The sequence below is a fragment of the Rhamphochromis sp. 'chilingali' genome, assembly GCF_963969265.1.
Source record: "Rhamphochromis sp. 'chilingali' genome assembly, chromosome: 17".
NCBI classification, from domain to species: Eukaryota; Metazoa; Chordata; class Actinopteri; order Cichliformes; family Cichlidae; genus Rhamphochromis; species Rhamphochromis sp. 'chilingali'.
This window is the reverse complement of record NC_137944.1, coordinates 29680568-29699531: the sequence shown is the minus strand read 5'-3', so window position 1 is coordinate 29699531 and position 18964 is coordinate 29680568. Positions and strand designations below refer to the sequence as shown.

At 43.6% G+C, this 18964-nt stretch overlaps 2 protein-coding genes across 9 annotated transcripts in view; both read right to left on the bottom strand.

Annotated features, from left to right (window-relative positions):
* macf1a (microtubule actin crosslinking factor 1a) overlaps nt 1-18964 on the bottom strand; it is a 233685-nt gene that overhangs the window by 111360 nt on the left and 103361 nt on the right. For 7 of the 8 annotated variants that reach the window (XM_080863451.1, XM_080863454.1, XM_080863452.1 and 4 more), the window contains 4 exons: nt 17356-17445; nt 15757-15858; nt 13975-14052; nt 12600-12692 (listed from right to left, as the gene is read on the bottom strand). In XM_080863451.1, coding sequence (XP_080719577.1) covers nt 12600-12692; nt 13975-14052; nt 15757-15858; nt 17356-17445 — 363 coding nt within the window. The remainder of the gene's footprint in view (nt 1-12599; nt 12693-13974; nt 14053-15756; nt 15859-17355; nt 17446-18964) is intronic. The other variant, XM_080863453.1, reaches the window with a different exon arrangement.
* LOC308385160 (uncharacterized protein) lies at nt 3616-5700 on the bottom strand (the record flags this gene model as incomplete). Its single annotated transcript, XM_080863942.1, has 1 exon — nt 3616-5700. The coding sequence occupies exon 1, from the start codon at nt 4891-4893 to the stop codon at nt 3616-3618; it is 1278 nt and encodes a 425-aa protein (XP_080720068.1). The 5' UTR covers nt 4894-5700.

Sequence of the window (18964 nt, the reverse complement as noted above, 5' to 3'; positions counted from 1 at the left end):
GCTAATTTCTACGCACAGTGAGTAAAGTTAAGATAAAGTACAGGTTAATGTCAGGTCACATGACATGTATGGCTTCTCCAGTTGAGCTAAAGGCCTGATTATATGTTCACTAAACACAGTTTATCTTCACGGTATGTGCAGGTGTGAAGTGCGGGTATGAACTTGTGAAGATGTGACGCTCATGCGTGACCCAGCCGTGTGAACGTTACTCCAGCTAAAGTATAAACAGACGCACACAGACTAGAGATTAGATCAGGTAGCAGCAGTGCTCAGTGCAGCTATGATCCAGTCACAAGCATCCATGATCCACTAGCAGCCCCCTGGGGCTCTGGACCAGCCCTCTTTTAGAAACATGGCCTCTTTGAAGTTTGCAGGGAGAGGAGGGAGGAGAGGGAGGGGTGAGTGCTGGATAGGAAAAATAAAAAAAGAATAAAAGATGGATTAATTGATTTATTTGACTTAAACATGAAGCACCTCTGCAAAATCATGTTTAAAGGCTGAAAAGATGGATGGGTGCATGAAGGCCAGAAAGATAAATGTTGGATGGATAGCTTCAGACACAGCAGGATGGGGGTAAACGGGTAAATTTGGGTGGTGTTTTCAGTGTGCGGTAGGAATCCCCTCTGGGCTCAATGAAGCAGCCGTCTCACTGATGAATGCACATTTCAAATCCCTTTTTTTATGCAGACAAGGGCAACACACACCCACACACAAAGGACAGCTGCACTTTAAACTGAACACAGACACATCCTGACACTCACCTACCGTGACATGACGCAGGAGCACGCTTGACACACGAGTATTGATTATCGCTGCCCAGTAAAGCAGCATTTTAAACCGGGGAACTCTGCAGAGCCAGGATCTATAGCAAACGCGTGTTTCTCATGACTCAGCAGCAGCTGTGCACCAAATGAGATCACGTACAGCCTAACACAACCCGACAGCATCCCCTTACTGTACCGCCTTCAGCATGTGATGGAGAAGTGAACAAACCACAGCAGCCGTGGTAAAAAAGTGCCCATCATCTTTAAGCTGTATTACTGCAGTGGCTGCAGCAGGCTCTCTTATTTTCAAGGTTAAGGAGAGCTGAGCAGCTGTAAGCTAGCAGAGGAAGCCTCCCTCTTTCTGTTTTGGATCCCTCCTGCAAGTGTGTGCTGTAATAAGCCGAGGCCTGAGCAACAACCTGCATGTTTGCTTTTCAACACATTAAGTCGCTATTGCATCATCGACTTTTGGAGACTAATGTTTTATAGATTGATTCTCCTCTAGAAGCTCTTGTTATTTCTCAGTTATATCTGATCACATGTTAATGGGATTGCTGGTCTGCTATCAGAAAACAACACACTTAGCACTCAGATCTCAGCATCTGCACTATGGCTGGATTATGCAAAAGATTTAGAGCAGAACCGGCCCACCGGATGGTTTTGCAAAGTCTAAGAAATTGCAGAGAATTCATTAAAATTTCACATATTTCGATAAAAAGCACGGCTATTCCTGGTGTGGTGACGCAAGCATTTTTACACAGAAGTGGAAAATTAAAGTAAAATTTAAGTTATTTCTAGATCTTAACTTCAAACTTGTTTGAATCACATTTAATACCATGTTGTTAAATTCCCAAATACTTTATATATTAAAAGTGTCGTACTCTGATCTGTAAATGGAACTGGACATACTATGATTAAATATTATCCAGTAGCTTTACTGGTCCATCACACTTGAGACCAACATGGCCTGTATGCGGTCCATGACCTAAAAAGAGTATGACACTCTGGTTTAGAGGCAGATTTATTTTTGAGATATCATATTGTGGCAGTAAAAGTAAATAACCTTCATGGTTCTGAACTTTTAGGACCTACTATGTGTTTGCAGTAGTAAACAATCCTGGCTCAGAATGGGTTTTTGGGTTGTGGCATTAAGAGTAATCCCTGAGCACAGAAAAGTTTGTCTGTTACTGTATAATAAAGAAATCTGTGCATTTTCCTGTTACTTCTGGCTACTTTATAGCTAATTTAGCAAGATTAAAAGGAATATCAAATTAACAAAACTGGTTAAAAAAATACAATTTATTTCACTGCTTTGGATTTTTCTCTGGCTCTGGTTAAAACTTCTTTAATGAGGTGCCAAAACTTCCTGTAGGCAGGAAAAAGCCTGTCCCCAAAGTCTCTTACCCAGCCAATACTGAGTAAGATGCATATTAGGAACTGACTGAAATTAAAGTTCCAGCCACACATTTTCTACTGCTTATCTGGGTGGAGTCAGCAGACAAAGCAGAGGTGCCCAGACCTTCCTCTCCCCAGCCACCTCCTTCAGCTATTCTGGGGGAACGCCAAGGAGTTCCCAAACCAGCTAAGAGACTTAATCTCATCAGAGTGCCTTGGGTCTACCCTGGAGCTTCCGCTCAGTTGGACAAAATGAAACACCTCCTCTTAGAGACATGATAGTCAGATCTCTGAACCCCTCCAGGGTGATTCACTGGTCCCACTATGGTCCTGCTCTGTGCTCCAGCCACAAGCTGTGGGCAGTAATCAAACAACTGAGGATATGAACGGGCAAAATTTTAGACCAGTGCATTCAAAGTTTAACTGATTGAGGAATACAACTTGCATTTTATTAACCGCTGCATTTAAACCTCATAAACAATAGTTAGACATGCTGGTAGGAAAGAGCGAGTCTAGAAATTACAAAATGATATGATAAAAGCGTGGACATCTAATATTTCAATGAAGCTGAAGTTAACTGATCTCACTTTTCTGATTAACCCTGAATAACCGCTTCCAGCTAAAATCATTGGAGCTAGACCCAAACACAGATGTGCTGTGTGCTATTTAAAATGACAAGTTTCAGTTTACATTAAGAGGAAACCCTGTCATTTGAAGCAATGACCCTCCTTCTCTGTCTCACACACACACACACAGCTTGTGCGCCTCTCACACTCTGACAGACGTCAGCAATGAGCGAGTATGTGTGCTGTGAGAAAAATAAGAAAGGGAGGGCGCAGAGACGGATCCTGAGACTGAGGGGCACAGTCTGTGCTGCGCTGATTAGGCTGCAGGAACAAAGGCGGAAAGAACGGAGAGACTTATAGTGCTTTTCTAGAGCCGATAACGGCGCGCACACATAAACCTTCACGGCTGCAAACATGGTGCACACATGACAACAAAAGCACCCTTAAAAAAAAGGAAAGAAAGATATCAAGTGCTGTAAATGGCTCTCTTAGCGCTACAGAACACCAGTTTGAAAAATGCTGTTCAACTCAAAAACACTGCTCAGTCCTGGAAGCAAACATCTGCGGTCAGTGACTAGAGTCCAAAAGTAAAACTATTCCCTTTTCCTTAGGAGCGGTGGGAAGTTCGGACACAGTAGATGTCACAATTAGGGCTAAAACTAACAGTGTTTACATAAATTACTGTTAGTCTGTGAAATATCTGACAAATTCTGATACTTTAAAACCAATATAATAATTATGATCTAATTAGTGAGCATGTTTCCTTAATCTGCTAACTTCTTAATGTAGGGGCTCTGTACTTTTTGCACCTTTGGATCAGTCATCCTGCCTTCCTGAAACCCTGCACTACCAAGGATGGTATTTGCACATGTATGAAACTCTTGTTCACACTAGCTGTCTCGGATCTTTGTTTTTCTTGGCTTGAGGATTTGGATTGTGGTCAGGACACAAACCTGTGGCAGGCATTTCCTAGTTGCCTGATGCTGTAGGGACAGCGGGCTCTCAATCATGGAGTCCAGCCTCTCGGACGAGCTGCTGGTCAGCCCTCCCCAGTCTGTCTGACTGGGAGTGGTGCCCGCTGTTTCCGGAGAGGTCAGCGGCAGGTCGCTGGCATAGCCTGACTCCAAAAGAGACGCCCTCTCTTGTGCCCACGCTGGAGAGTCCAATCGAAATCCTTTGACAGCCGACGTCTCCTGAATCTGCAAGTAGCTTGAGGACGTGGGGAAATCCCCTGCAGATATTTTGGTTCTGCTTTTGTCCTGCTCAGACAGTTGGACTTTGAGAATATTCTCTGTAACTGGAGATGGCGTTGGAGACTCTTTGTGGACCTCCACCTCTCCATCACTTTCACCCCTCCACACTGGAGAGCCATAGTCACTGGGGTACACCGTCCTCACCACACAGAGTTTACCGTCCACCTCCTTGATGTGGACCACACCTTTTCTGTCCCTGTCTGAAGGCGTCTTCACCACCTGTACAGCCCCTTCTCCTCCACCTTTTTCCCCTCCATGCTCCCTTTCATTTTTATCCTCTCTCCTGCCCTTGTCTTTTTTCTCCTTCTTCTGCCGGAGTATCCAAGGCTTCTCCAGGACCCCTTGGACTTTCTCCCTAACACGATAGACCCTCCCTCCGCCCGGAGTGGTGCTCCCCAGAGCTGGGGCTGTGTTGACTGGGGTGGTAGTGGTGGTTTGGCTCGGGATACTGGAGACATCTATGATTGCACTGACGGTGTCTTCCTCCCCTGGAAAGCAGAAGACCCCTTTCCAGGCTGGGCTGGGTTTGGGGGTCCCTTCAAGTAATATGTTGCCCAAAAGCCCCCCAGCGCTGGTGCTCACAGAGCCGGGGGAAAGAGTATTGCTGTGGGGATTCGTTTTGGAATAATGTGTATCAGGCACTGATATTTGAGTCCTAGCTCTGCTGTTAAAATCTGAACCAAATGTTTCTCTGACAGCAGCTTTTTCCTCCTCGTCTTCCTCCTCCTCCTCCTCTTTTTCATCAGGCTCGAGGCTTCTCTGCCGCTCACTGTCCTCTAGCTCTGCCTCGCCTTTCCTGGTCTTCTTGCCCTTGTGCTTACGTCTGAAACGCAGACGCTTCTTTGGTGAAAGTGGGGGGGCTCCACCAAGCTCTCCCTCCCGAGGAGGCCGAACACAGCCCATGGAGTTCCCCATGACTTCAATGTCGATGAAGAAGAGCGTAGAAAAAAAAAAGAAAGGCAGTTATTTTATAAGACCTAAAGTGATGCTCATTTAGGTTTATTCCACTTGTTTACAAAAAGAGGAACTGTAAGGCTCCCTCGTTAATCTGACCTATGAGGGTAGTTTCAAGTTAAGACGAGGAGGCTTTGCTCCATTTTCTGTGGCACTGTCTTAAATTTAACCCGTTGAAAATAAAGGTGGAAGAAGAGAAAAAGTCAGTCTTTTCCTCAGGCAGTTATTGGTCCAATCACGTGGCAGGCTGTTGTGTCAAAGGACCTCGGCGTCCTTTATCTTTCCTCTGCCTGTCCTGACTCAGACTCGGGTAGTGTAGTCGCCAGACACTCACTCTCTAAGAACACAGGTTTACTCTTCCTGTTTTCTCAATCTGAAAAGACTTGTGGTCGGAGTCAAGGACATGAGGACACAGTTGTGTCAGCAGAGCCACACGAGAGAGGAAAATAAATTCAGTTTGGGTCAGATGTCTGATTTATCACGGGTCCTCTGGCAGGTGAGCTATAACCTGGTGTAAGGGAAGCTGTCAGGCAGGATGATGAGTTGCTGGAGAGAGAAAAATATAGTACAGTCCAGTGCTGCTCAGCCCATTAGTGATAATCCAGAGGTCTCACACACACTGTATGCACCTGCAGGTGACAAGCAAAAGAATGGCAGAATTTCTGGGTCTCATCTCACTTCTCAGTTCAGTGTTGTGATTCGAAATATAAGAGATGATGTGAGGAAAAACACTTTCGTCAGCTTCAGTTTCACCGCGATACTTCCATCATCAACAACCCAAAAACAGATTTAATGTCAGGTACAGGTGCTGGTGTTATCCAGGAGCTCTAGTATCTATCTGAGCTCATGAATTAATGATGCCCTCTCCTTCCCTGGTAATGTTGATACAGTGCAAGATAAGAGAAGTAAGATCAGTGGGAATCCCGTCAATTTGCTCCTAGCGGAAGCAGTATTAATGGTGATACTGTCGATATCCCTCGTAGTAATGGCACGCTCAGAGTCTCATTCTGTCGAGGCAGCGCACTGTCCAGACTGGTTGTGGCGGACAGAGTGTGTAGTCAGCCAATGCCACTGCAGATTGCAGGAAGAATCAGCCAATACACTGACAGCTTCCTAAATACTCAAATCAGAGCATCAGCTTCCGCCTCGATGCTTCTCGTCATCCTCCCACGACTTACGCTGTTCAATGAGCTGGTTTCTCACATGATGTGTCAATCCTTCTGCCATGTGTCTGTTCAACATCCACACCTCGAGCTGCTGCTGTCAATATGTCAGGATTCAAAACTGCTGGCATTAATTTCTCCTACTGACAGGATTGGCAGGAAAGTTGACAGTTTTTCTAGTGATTATCTGGGGTGACCAATGTAAATGCAGCTGTTAGCCTCAGCAGAGCATCTGTCTAAATCTGGAAGCAGACAAATACAGGCAGACTCCACCTTGAGCTCCCCAGACAGCTCAGCATCGTGTCTATCTCTGCTTTGAATACCTGGGCACAGACTGTCCCCAATTGATGTTAGATTCCCCGAGGATCAAAGTTGACTTGTGCTTCAGTACTATCCAATCATGCTGCTGTGTCCTGCTGTCAGTCTGCCAAGCGTCCCCTTCATCAGGTGGTGCAGTGCGACGATGCAACAGCCTGACACCATCCACACTTTGCAGGAGTAATGGTTGGGGGTATTTAGATCAGGTCTTACCCTAAAAAACTAAAAAGCCTCTCACTGTTTCTCCTCTCGGGTGCCTTTTTCTCCTTTTAATAGCTTCTCACATCCACCAGGTCTAATTAGAATTTAGGCATGTGGTGTGGGAAGTGGAGCTTGCACTCTGAGGCTGAAGAAGACGTGGGTCCTCTGTCGGCTTAGGTGAGGTCTTGCAAAGATCAAGATCTAGTAGCGGACCTAGTTCATGTGCAGATGTGTACTGCACCTGGAAGAGAGCCAGAGGGATATAGCATCCAGTAAAGGGCAGTCCCAAACATCACACAGCACAGCGCCAGAGGTTAGGACAAAAGAGTACGCAGCCCATGTCCCCTTAAAAGACCGACAAGAGGGGAGAGGAAAAAAAAGAAACACAGGGCGTCTCCAGTTAAAATGAAACTGTGGCTCCCTCAGACAAGCATGGCTGGACTGATCCGATTGATACCGTGGAGCAACTGTCCAAAAGGGAGTACGAATGTATGTTTAGTGCCCGCCAGGTTGGGCGGTCCCCCCGGTCAGCTGTGTGAGCTCTTTCTGCATACGTGTCCACGAGTGTGTCTTGTCCTGCTGTGTATTTGTGGTCTGAGGCCTGCTGATCAGGGGAAGCCGGGAGCTCCAGTGACAGCAGGCAGCCTGGATCGGTCTCTCCCTCGACTGCCTCTGCTCCTCCGCTTTATCCTTCGCTGGCAGACACCGACAGAGGGAGAGAAAAGCTTTTATCTCCCGGCTGCTGCAGCTTCACACTCTCTTCTGCGCGATCTCTCACTCTCACAGTCCACCCCTCCCTCCTTGGCTCTCCTCCTCCTCCTATCCGCTTCCTCGTTACTCCCGTCACTCTCTCTCTCTCTCTCTCTCTAGCTCTCTCTCTTGGCTGTTAGTGAGCAGCTTTCCATGCTACAAACACACACACACAGACACACACACACACACACACACACACACACACACACTTGACCCAAAAGCTTTCCTGAATGACAGGCTGCAACAGGGACAGAGACAAAAAACAGCCATCCAGGCAGACAGGAGAGAAATCAAATCGGAATCAGACAGTCGCATCTGTGATAATAAATGAGGAGCTGGTAAGCATTTCAATTTCTCTCTCTCCATCTATTCCCTTCAATCTCCACCTGCCTGTGAAGCTACAGGTTATGAATGGTGTGGGAAAAATGTCATAGAAGGGGAAGAGGGAAGGAGTGAGGAGAGAAATTTAAAGGAATCAGGGGAGAGCTAAAAAAGAGAGAACGATAAGGATGCAGGGAGGAAGCAAAATCCAAGAGGGGAGTGAAATGGAGGCACAGACTGATAACAGAGATACTTCTGCACAATTCAGACCGAGCAAAGCCTTCAATATCAATAGCTGTATCAGGTCAGTCTGTGCACAATTACAGCCATATGGAAGCTGCAGCATTTTTGCATTAAAGTGATGAAGTACCTGGATTTAAAGGGCAGTTAATCCAGTGGATTTGCTGGAAAATCCTCCTTTTCAATCTGGCTGTTAAAACCCATAAACAGTTAATGCTTTGACACAAATGATTGTTTCAGCAACGAAAAACGTGCACACACAGACTGCAACAGCTTTAATCTCTTTGATTATCAGATGTATTTTTGGAGTTTTGGGAAATTTCGATATGCATCTTATTTTATAACTGACAGAAAATACTCAGCGTTAGCCCTCAATATAAAATTCCACTGAAATCGGATCCATATTTCCAACCCAAAACAGTCATCAATCGCTCTAATTCAAACGCACACATTTATCCCCCCCACCTACAGTTTTTAAGCCTCTATAGGCCACTTCCACCCACCATCTCTCCACATAAGTTGAATAAAACCGCTTATGCACGTGATTCTGTACAGTACAGCATGGCAATAACTCTGCAGGAGAAAGATTCATCAGTCACTGGCACCAACACTGCAGACGTCTGAACACACAACATTCGCCTGATCTATGGTGAATGCTTTCACAGAGACACATATGGATGGAGACCTCCAAAAATGCAATACTCCCGAGTGGCGGTGAGGCCAGCGGTAATCCATCTTCACTCATTAACCACAAGCATAAGCGAACACACAAACGCACATGGAAAATTCATGAACCAATAGGAGGAAAGCACTAATCAAGTCCCAGAGGCTTTCATCCCTTCGTGGTGGCGACATGCCATCGTGAGCCCTGGAAATCTCAGGCCGCAAGCGTTGCCTGCTGAACCCAGCTTTACATACAAATCTCAGAAGCTCTAATAATATATTTAGCAGCTCTTTAGACGATGACGCCCTCTTAAACAGAGATTTGAAGATGTTTTAAGATGTTGACCCTTAATGATAAATGTTTATAAAATACTGGAAGACTCGTGACCAGCTGTTGCCACATTATGCTGCAAAGCACAGCTAAAGAGACAAAGAGATTTTTGTGTTGACGATTTTGCCCAAATCCCTTTCTTTGGTATTCTGAAACTCTAAATGTCAGCTTGTGTATTATTATTATGATTGCACAGAACAATCAGAATAATAATCAGAATAATGTAAATAGATGGGTCAAGCCAGGAGCTATGCAAGCCCTTTTAAACCAACAGAAGATCATTTTTTACTTTAGAGAATTAAACTGCAGCTCACACGGCCGTCAGATTTATCCGACACAAATGGTGATCAACCTGTTCAATAAAACCATGACTACCTCTGAGGACACAACAAACTGAGCCCGCTTGCTCACCTGTCTTGTAGCAGGGCAATGAAACTAAAAATTTCTTGAAAATGAACTCACTGGCAGTCACACAAAGCTGCTTTGGCCAATCACAGCCAGACACAGTGCAGCTGGAGGAGGATCCATAACAAACACAACCATCTGCGATACGGAGCTTAACTGTGACATCTAGTGGTCTGGCAGGGTAACTACAACCAAGACTCACTAGTGCAAATCAGAAATTCTAATAATTAGTTTTAGGATCATTTTCTGTTGATAATTGTTTAAGAGGTGTTTTTGGATGTTTCTACAATCCCAGTACAACAGATATGAGAAAACAAGTTAAAAAAAAAACTTTTATCCCCATCTCAGAGAAGAAGGACTAACAAAGTCCTCATCTGGACATTCAAGAGAACAAAAAGGAAGCCACACATTAGCGTATAAACACTGAGAAGATGTGTCTAAAGCTGGACAGTTGAGGTTTTCTGAGATAAAACAGACTGAGGCTCATTTGTATCTTGTATGTGCTAGTAAAGTAACTTAAATTGCTAATTGCTAAAATGATAGCCCGGTGAGAGTTCCTATAATTAGCCGATGTGCTGAGTCACTCATTTGCACACGTCCTGGTCTCAAAGACCTGCAGGGCTTCTTTCCAAAAACGACTTCTTCATCTTCATTATAATCATCATCAGTCCAAAACGACCAGTGGAAATAATGTAAACGTTACACATTTCCCTTCTGTGGACCACACTTCTTTCATTTTCTGTTTTCATGTTGTTATGATGAGTGGCTCATTAAAAAACCATCTCAATCCTTGCATGAAGATATTTTTTGTAACTGTTGTACATTATGATCTGATTTCTTGGCTTTAATTGAGCCTAAGGACTGAGCAACATTAGGCTAAACCTCCTACCTACTCTGTCACTGTTTAACAGCTGCCATGATTAACACTCCTCTACAGTAAATGCTGTTTCGTGGGATATGCTCCTGATAGTGCACTCTGGCCACGCAAGAAGCTTCAGGGCAGAGTTGAGCTTATTTTCCCCCCTCCAAAATTTTGATATTCATAAGCAGAATTAATATCAGCTCTTTGTTTTCTGTCTTAAGCTCTATTAAGTTGCTTTGCATGGCTCACAGATTTCATTTCTCATATTGGGTTTTGATGCAAGCACTCAGTTCATCCTGCATCAAGCATTAGCTCCTCCCCCTTTAAGGCTACTTCCAAGCACTCCGTTCATCCTGCATCTGAAACAAAGAGCATTAGCCCCCCCCCCCTTTAAGGCTACTTCTTCCGATTGGCTGCTCCTCACAAACAGAAGGTTTGAGCAGCAAGTGGGTGGGGCTTCTATGCTTACATCTAGAACTGCATGCCTAAAATGACCGTGTTATACCTGCTCTCAGTGACATCACATAGAGCCAACAGTAGGAAAAGAAACTGTCTAAAATCTAAAAAAAAAAAAATCCCCCCAAAACAGCTCTATGAAGACAAAAAATTACGCAAAGCAAAACATTTTAATGTGCATCCATTTCGTCCCATGTCTCCTTTTGTTAGGATAGTTTTTATAATATTGGTAACCTTGAAATTTCTAGGGCCTTGTGGTAACACTTTCTGTTTATTTGACAAGCACTAAATCAAGTCCAGCTAGTCCGAGTCCAGCAGCAGAGCCATGTGACTGGAGTTTCCCACACCAGCTCTAAAAACTGTCCTCATCTAGTGAACTCGCTGAACTCCTGAAACTCAAACTATCTGCTGCTGTGAGCCAATTCCCTCCTTCCCACTGATTCATTTTTAGCACTCGTTCATTTCTTCCGTCCGGAGCTCCTGCAGTCCGCTTCACATCCCCGTCCTGTCCTCCAGCACTCTTTCACCCTTCATCTCTTTACCAAACTCATTGATGTCTTGCTGAGTCATGCAGGGGTGTCGTGCATTGCTGTTTCTATGGCAACCAGCTGGCAATGTCACCCTGCTGAGGGTCATATTACAGCACAACCTAGTGGCCGACTGAGACAACTGCAGCTTCTCCTTTCTGTCCAGTACTGAATATGACAAAAGCAAAGAGTTGAGTCCACGCCATGAAAATAAGAAACAGGGACACGGAAAAAGTTTTGATCGATTTCAAAAGTCTTGCTTTGGTTTCTAGCTTTGTTGTCACGCATGACTCGGGCCCAGCGGTACAAGGCAACCCACAGTAATGATTTAATAGAGAACAACGCTGTCTGCAGGCAAAACTGGTGCAGAAACATTTGGTGGACATGATTCTACGTCAGGATCCCAAGAGCCGGCTGTCTAGACTAAACAAGCTGTCCTTGAGACAACATTCAGTCACGAGTTGCACACTGTTGAGCTCTGCGGTCCAAACTTTAGACATTTATATTCACTTTGAATGTTTTTGATAGCAATGCAAAGAATGTCTAGCAATCTTAGCCAAAACTGCTTCAGTGTAAAACATCTGTGATTTGAACTAACCCCTAAAACTAAATATATCATTAGCTAATAACATCAACTCCTGATCCAACACCAGAGAAAAGGGCACACACTGCAATTTATTTATTGCTTCTTCTCACACAGTGACTCGTGGTCTAACTTTGAAGCTACCTTTGACATAATATTACAGATAGCAAAGGATAAGGGCCCTGATGGAACCTTAACATGTTGCTTTGTGTGCTCCAAAGTAAATCCTTATGTTGGGTTTAAGATGAAGCACTCGGGCAAGGCCCGGCTCAGAGCTTACATATACTTAGGGCAACAACATCAGTTATACATAAGTCACACATAAGCCTTAGTGCACCTGGCCTTGTTCAGATTGGGGCAAAACAATATAATGTATATGAATCTGCTCGATGATTACTGAGGCACTAAAGAAAACTAGAATGCAGTTAATACCCAGAATGCATCTTGATCAGATTCCACAGCAGACCATGAATACACACACAAACACACTTTGTTTTAACCACTCAAACAATTCTTCAGTTTCATAACTACAAACCAGTTTGCCAGGATGCAAATGTCCAGCCAAGCTCAACATGGCAGCAATAAAACTCTAATCCTGACTCAGAGTAATGCCGATATTTGGACCAATCCATTTAAACCCCAGTTAGCAGTAATGATGCAAACCATAACTTGGTTATTATGTAATTAATTAGTGGTATTACATCATTCTAAAGCCTTCCTGCCCATTACGTCCCTCTAATGCTGACTTTAAGGACTTTGCAGATGCTGGTTTGACCACATCGGCTACAAATCAGAGGAGAACACAGAGCGCCAGAAACAAAGATGCCAAGTGAAGGACACAGACCTGGAAGTGAAGGATGATGGTCCAGATGAGTCCTAATGTCAGTTTGGGGTTCCCATCAGTGATGTCATCGTTCCTGATATTCACAAGTTTGACCTAGAAAACAGACCAGAGTATTTGTTTCTGACACAAAGGCACCTGACTGGATTCAAGACAAGAGAAAACATAACTTATTCTTTTTTCCTTGCAAGTATTAAGAACAGTCTCCCCTTCACCTATCATGCTCATTAATTGTACAAAGCTCTCTGAGATCTTATTAAATCATGTAGCTCCGCCTAAGCTCAGCTATCCGGTCTGCATAATTAGACCTGCGATGAAACTAAGAAGAAAAGGTCAGTCCTCCTCTCTCTGGGGAATGAGATGGAGACAAGGGAGGCGGTTTAAGAAAGATGGGGACTGTTCAGATAAGGAGGAGGAAGAGCTGCAGTTTGGCAGCAAAACAGTGAGAGATTAATTTGAGGCAGCAAGAGAGGGAGGAAGGAAACAATGGAAAAGATGAAAGCAGAGAGGAGCAGATAAAAAAAGATGATGCTGTGTGATAAGACAGCACGAGGAGGAGATATGGCACTGCAGGTTAACCATTTTTACTTCAAGCCTGCGCTGCCACATACATTAAAACACCTTTGAACTTCACTGTTCAAAGGTGAAGTTTTACCTTGGTATACATTATTATTGAAATATATGGCATTAAAAGGGACATTAAAACCAGCAGCTATCCCACTTGTGTCCCCTGAGAGCTTAATGTGTAACACATTAGCTAACCATGTTACTACGTAGACACATGAGCACAGTGGAGATTCATGATCGTGTCAGCTGTGGGGTGGGGAAATGATCTTTTGAATCATTATCTCAGTGAAAGCAAAGATAATTGCATGTTTTTCATGTACTGAGAGTTAGCATGGACATTTGTTCAGTACTCTCGTGGGATGAGTCTGTCACTGTGCCGTTTCTCTGAGCTGCTAATGAAGATGCAACGTGACGAAATTTGTGCATAAATAGCGGAAGAAAAACTTGTGAGGGAAAAACAATTATTCAAAATTCAAAATAACCTTCCAGTGGTTTAAGATAGCTGTCGTGCTGCGAGAATATACTAGTATGTAGAATGTACTGATGTTAAGTTTTGCAAAAAAAGAGACAATTTGAAGCATATCTGAAGCTACTTTCAGCCGCTAACCCTAAAAGAAGACTTGTGTCTCTTCCTGGAATCGAACACTACTTTTTTCCCCTGATCAGCTGTTATATAGAAATGAATTAACTCATGTGCTCAAATTAAGGACAGTACTGTTTTATAAAAGGGTTATCAAGCCAATAATAAAAATATTTATCATTCAGAAGGGTGATGAAGACAAATGCTGTGTGTGTCCACATGTGAGCTTACCTGTCTCTGTTTGAGGAAGTCCAGCGCTATTTGGACATTCTGTAGTCGATGAAATCTCATTCGGCCCTTTTCTCTGGGCTGCAACAAGAGAGCAGAGATAAGAATCGTAAAGATGGTGAAACAGGAAATTAAATTCAGTGTTTTTCAAGACAGAGAAAACACAAAGGAGGCAGCAGTGAGTGCAAATAAAGCCGATCTCAATCAACAGTGCAGTGAGGTCAAAACACAGAGCAGTTTTATTGACGTGAAATGATCCTCTGGAGGGCGCTGTCTTCAACAGGAGCCGTTAAAGACATGCCAACGTTGTGGAGGCTCAAACCATGCTGGTTTAGCATGAAAAATGCAGACTTCACATCAGACCGTCTTTTCTTTAATCGTAAACAGATTTTCACAAACAAACATCCAAGTTGAAGTTCAGATGGAGAAAAGACTGAGTTTAAGAGAAAGAAAGACAGAAAATCACACACACAATCACACACACACACTTTGGCTGTAAGGAGTAGACGAGTAAAGTGCGGGATGCAGATATGGTTCACACCGTGCTGGTAAAGAGAAGGTTCACTCAGGATTAATCATTACAGACTGAAAGGAGAGGAGAGTTTTTTCCACTTTATTCATTACTGTGTTTGTATTATTTAACTGACATATAATAAATCTTACATTTTACCTTTTTTCCACCTGTACAAAGCTACATTTCTAATGTATGTAAAATTCAATCAGGATTAAACAGGGATGCGCTTATTTACTGGCCAGTACAAAGACATCACGAGGAAAACTGGAATTAAAATAAATCAACTGCTAATGGAAAATTTATAATGCGCCCAGAATTTAACACCATTTGCCCAATGAGAAAGAAATACTTTTAATTAGTTTTATAATTATTCACAATTTGTGTAACATTTGAGTTCCTGGACTCAGTTTTGATCATTTTCATCTTTACTCTTCAAAGGAAACAGATTTGCTTTATAAATTAAATAGAAGTAAGAAATATTTGTGTCATATCACAGGCTATACATAAAAGATGGATGCAGTTTTTTTTAAAAACTAGGTATCATATGCAGTGTGGATCTCACAGAGAAACTTCTTACAAAAATGAGTTCTTAACCATGAGGCAACCACGCGCTGCACCATACTCCTTTTTATCTTCTATTTTACTCTCAGTCGGACCATAATTTAGAAAATGATCATCATCTTGTCTTCCCTAAGATTTAAAACAATCGACTGACATCATAAACTAACCAGGAAATTGTTTACAGTGCCCATAAATCCAATGAGAAGTAGGCTAACCTTCCCATAGACTTCAACACAATCTGACTTCTTTTTGCTATCACAGTCGCCGCCACCTGCTGGCCATTAGAAACAATGCAGGTACAGGCACTTCCGCATACGCTACATTTTGCTGTGACATGCAAAATAGCAGCTATCTGTTGAGTGAAAACACACTTTAATAACGCTGTTTTTGAAAGTTTATGATATTTCGTTTTATATTTATTTATATATTTATCAATCTAACAGTCAAAGAGAAGAAAGTGGAAAATTTAACTAGGAGTATCGATGCTATCACCCAACAGAAACGGCGACGCCCTGTAGTGACACAGTAATGCAGCACTGACTCGTGCCATGTACAGTTTTGTAGGTCAAAAGTCAGTGGCACAGCACTCTCATGCGGCCTCGCAGCTCCGCCTATGGGAGCAGAGGGTGAAGCTGAAGGGGTCAAAGGTCAGGAGTGAGAGTGTGAGCGGTGGCGGGTGGAGGTGCAGAGGGCTTCGAGTTCGAACATACTCCCTGAGCTCCTTCCTCCTCCTCATCCTCCCCTCCGAGCGAGATGAGAGGGGGGGCCCGCGAGGCGTATGCCCTTTTCAATGGAGGGCCGCTCTTCTGTTGCTATGGTAACAGAAGGGTGGAAATGCACAAGAAGAGGAAAGGGGGAAAAAAAAAAAAAAAACAGAGGAAGAAGAGATGCAGGATGAGAACGGCTGAATAACAGAACAGAATGAGGATGAAACATAAAAGCTCAGTAGCTGTAAATTAAGGAAAGAATATAAATGGCTCAAAAGGATCACTCAGCATAAACAGACAATTCAAATCAGCTGGGCACATCCGTCTGCTGACAGGCCCACGTCCATCTACTGAAGCCTACAAAACAAACTCTGTGGTAGGACTGTTTAGTCAATGACTCTTTACACATTCATGCATGAACCTCAAATAGTTGCAGCACACCACGTGAAACCGTCGTGTTAACCTCTGGTGGTTTGACACGGACGCCAGGACACAGTGACAGCTGTGGTTTGGTGTGATGCAACAACTAAGCTCTCTCTACACCAAAGGTTAAGAGATGAAACAAGCAAAAAAGCAGTGCACTTCATCCTGGAAAGTTCACCTGTAAATGCACACGGGCAGAAATGTCTGGATATGGAAAAACAGGAATTTTAATATCTAATTCCATCACAGCTAAGCCTGCATACAAATAGTCTAGTATTGAATATTTGTTTCATATGTAGTTGATTTGGATAGCCTACTTGTTGAACATCCCTCTCTATCACAGAAGTGATTATTATGCTTCAGTTCACCTCATCGCTGCTAACTTTAGCCTCTTTTTACACCTCTAACAGATTTTTATTATTAAATTAGGGCTAGCAAAGAAGCTATGGACAGTATCCTCCTTCTGTGTTACATCTTGCTCTACAGGTACAGGAACAGCTCTCTCTTGCTGTTGTGTTTATTGGGCGAGGCCTTGGAAAGTGTGAGGGGGGAAAAGTAAGACCTGCGTCTGCTTCCAATTTTCTCTATAAGAAATAATTTTACAGGTAAATGCCAAAGTTATGCTGAAGCTAATTTTGTTGCAGTTAGGAAATTATACAACTTAATGCCCCCACAGCAGCTCTGAGGCTCAAAAAAAGGGCAGTGGGTAAAGCCCTAATCAGTGAGACTCTACAACAGTGAGGAAATGGTGATGGCCTCATCACAGTTTGTCCTCTTCTCTATGAAACACTTATTATGTCTGACTGTTGCGCTGTCAGTCTCCCTCAATCCGATCTGATGTCCTGAAGGTGACGTCGTCAGGTGACACTGTCCCCTGTGTGCGTGTGCTCCTGCAGACCTGAGTCAGCAGTCCCTTTACATTAATCTACCTGTCTGCAACTAGACCATTCAGAGACTGACTCGTAGATTCTTGCATCATCATCAAAAACAGGAGGGAAACTGAGGACAATGTCCCGACATCATTGTCCCAAAATTGCCCAAGAAGTCATGTGTGAAACCGGCTTACATAACAGTCACTGGATTTGTATGCTTGGAATTGGAACAACAGCGTGTGCGTGATGGAAAATATCGCAGTGAGATACGAGATGAATGTGTGTGTCAGAGATAAAAATCCCTTACCAGGGTGACTCCAGAGAGGACTTCCAGCAAGGAAATCAGGTTGTGTCCATCTCTCAGGTCCTCATACAGGTCTGTGATGTGCTTCCTCACCTAAGAGAGAGGCAGGGATGTAAAGGAAGGAGAGAGGGAGCAGGGACAGACAGGAAATGAACAGGGAGGAGGAAGAAAAGGGAGAAAGAAAAAAAAAAAGTTAATTTTACACTGCAGTCCTCTGTTGACATCTGTCAGGCCGATTGCCCCACAGCTGACAGGCCTGGTGACAGCGGTTGCCTGGCCAACAGAGATGAAGCACCAGCTGTGCCCTCTTGTCTCCGTTGCCATGATGTTGCCTTGAAATAAACCAGGGTGGCAGCGGGTCGTCACTGCTGGCGGTCACTGACACAGTGACTCAGCGAGCGGGCCGAGCAGAGCGATCAGCATCAGTGGCGGTTTTGTGTGAAAGTGGGACACTCAGTGGGACGGATGGACGGACAGACAAACGGAGACTGTTTGAGGCTCAGCAGAGAGGGAAAACTGGATCAAGCAGCGAAGAGTGAGCAAAGCTTTACGGGAAAGAGGAAAAAAGAGACTAATACGACAGCTGCACCATGCTGAAACCTCCGAGGCAGAAAAAAAATTCAATGCAGGAAACAAAAACAGGTGTCCAGTTCCTCTAGAGCCTCAAATCCCCACAGATACCCACGTTAAAGTGCCCAGCTGAACGGCATTAAAAAGCAGCATTAAAAAACATTGTGATTGCTAATATGCTAATGCTGAAGCTTTAAATGCGGATCCCATCAACTAACAGGTGATGTCATGAGGCATCCATCTTTCATATACAGTTTATTAGCTCTTAAATTGGTTAAAAGTGTTTTACTTACAGTCCCATCTGCCACTGATAAACTTTGTAATGATGTAACAATTTACAGTGTAATTACTGTCAACATGGAATGAAATCTACATATTTTTGCTTTGATGCTTCTGTTTCTAAAAGACAGACAAGTGGCAACTTTGTCTCTCACCTGTGAAATATTAATTACGGCATCCTGCCCTGCACATTAGAATTTAGCGAGCAGACGTGAACCTGACATGAACTAACCATGTCTAAAACTAGGTTGTTTCCCCAGCATAGACCTCCTTTCTAAATCTCCAGTTTGAAATACAGGCACTAGACAGACTCTTAAAAGGCACAGCCAAACAAGAACAAAAGCTTTTCTTTTGTAAATAAAACATTTCAGTGCGAGCGTTCTTCATCAGAAAGAGCGAGGAAAGTGAGAAAAACTGGCAGGCGGCAAAGGTCGACCGAAGTGCTTCAAAAATGCAGACCCACTTATGTAAGCAAGGACAAACGTCCACCTGCATTAGAGGGATTTTTACTGCTTCGCGCAGCACCAGCAGGAACTCGGGTTTGCTGCATTCCTGGAAAATGCACTGCCATGTGTTTCCAGAAGAGGGCAAGACAGGCACAAGAGTAGGCTGCCGGAACATGACTGCAGACTCACCGAATCAGGTACAAATGATAAAGATATAATCTAAAATAAATAACATCACCTTTAAGTTAATGCAGAGTATCATTACATAACTTATCACCCATTCTTGTTAAAGATAAGATACCCCGAGGGCTTCAGTT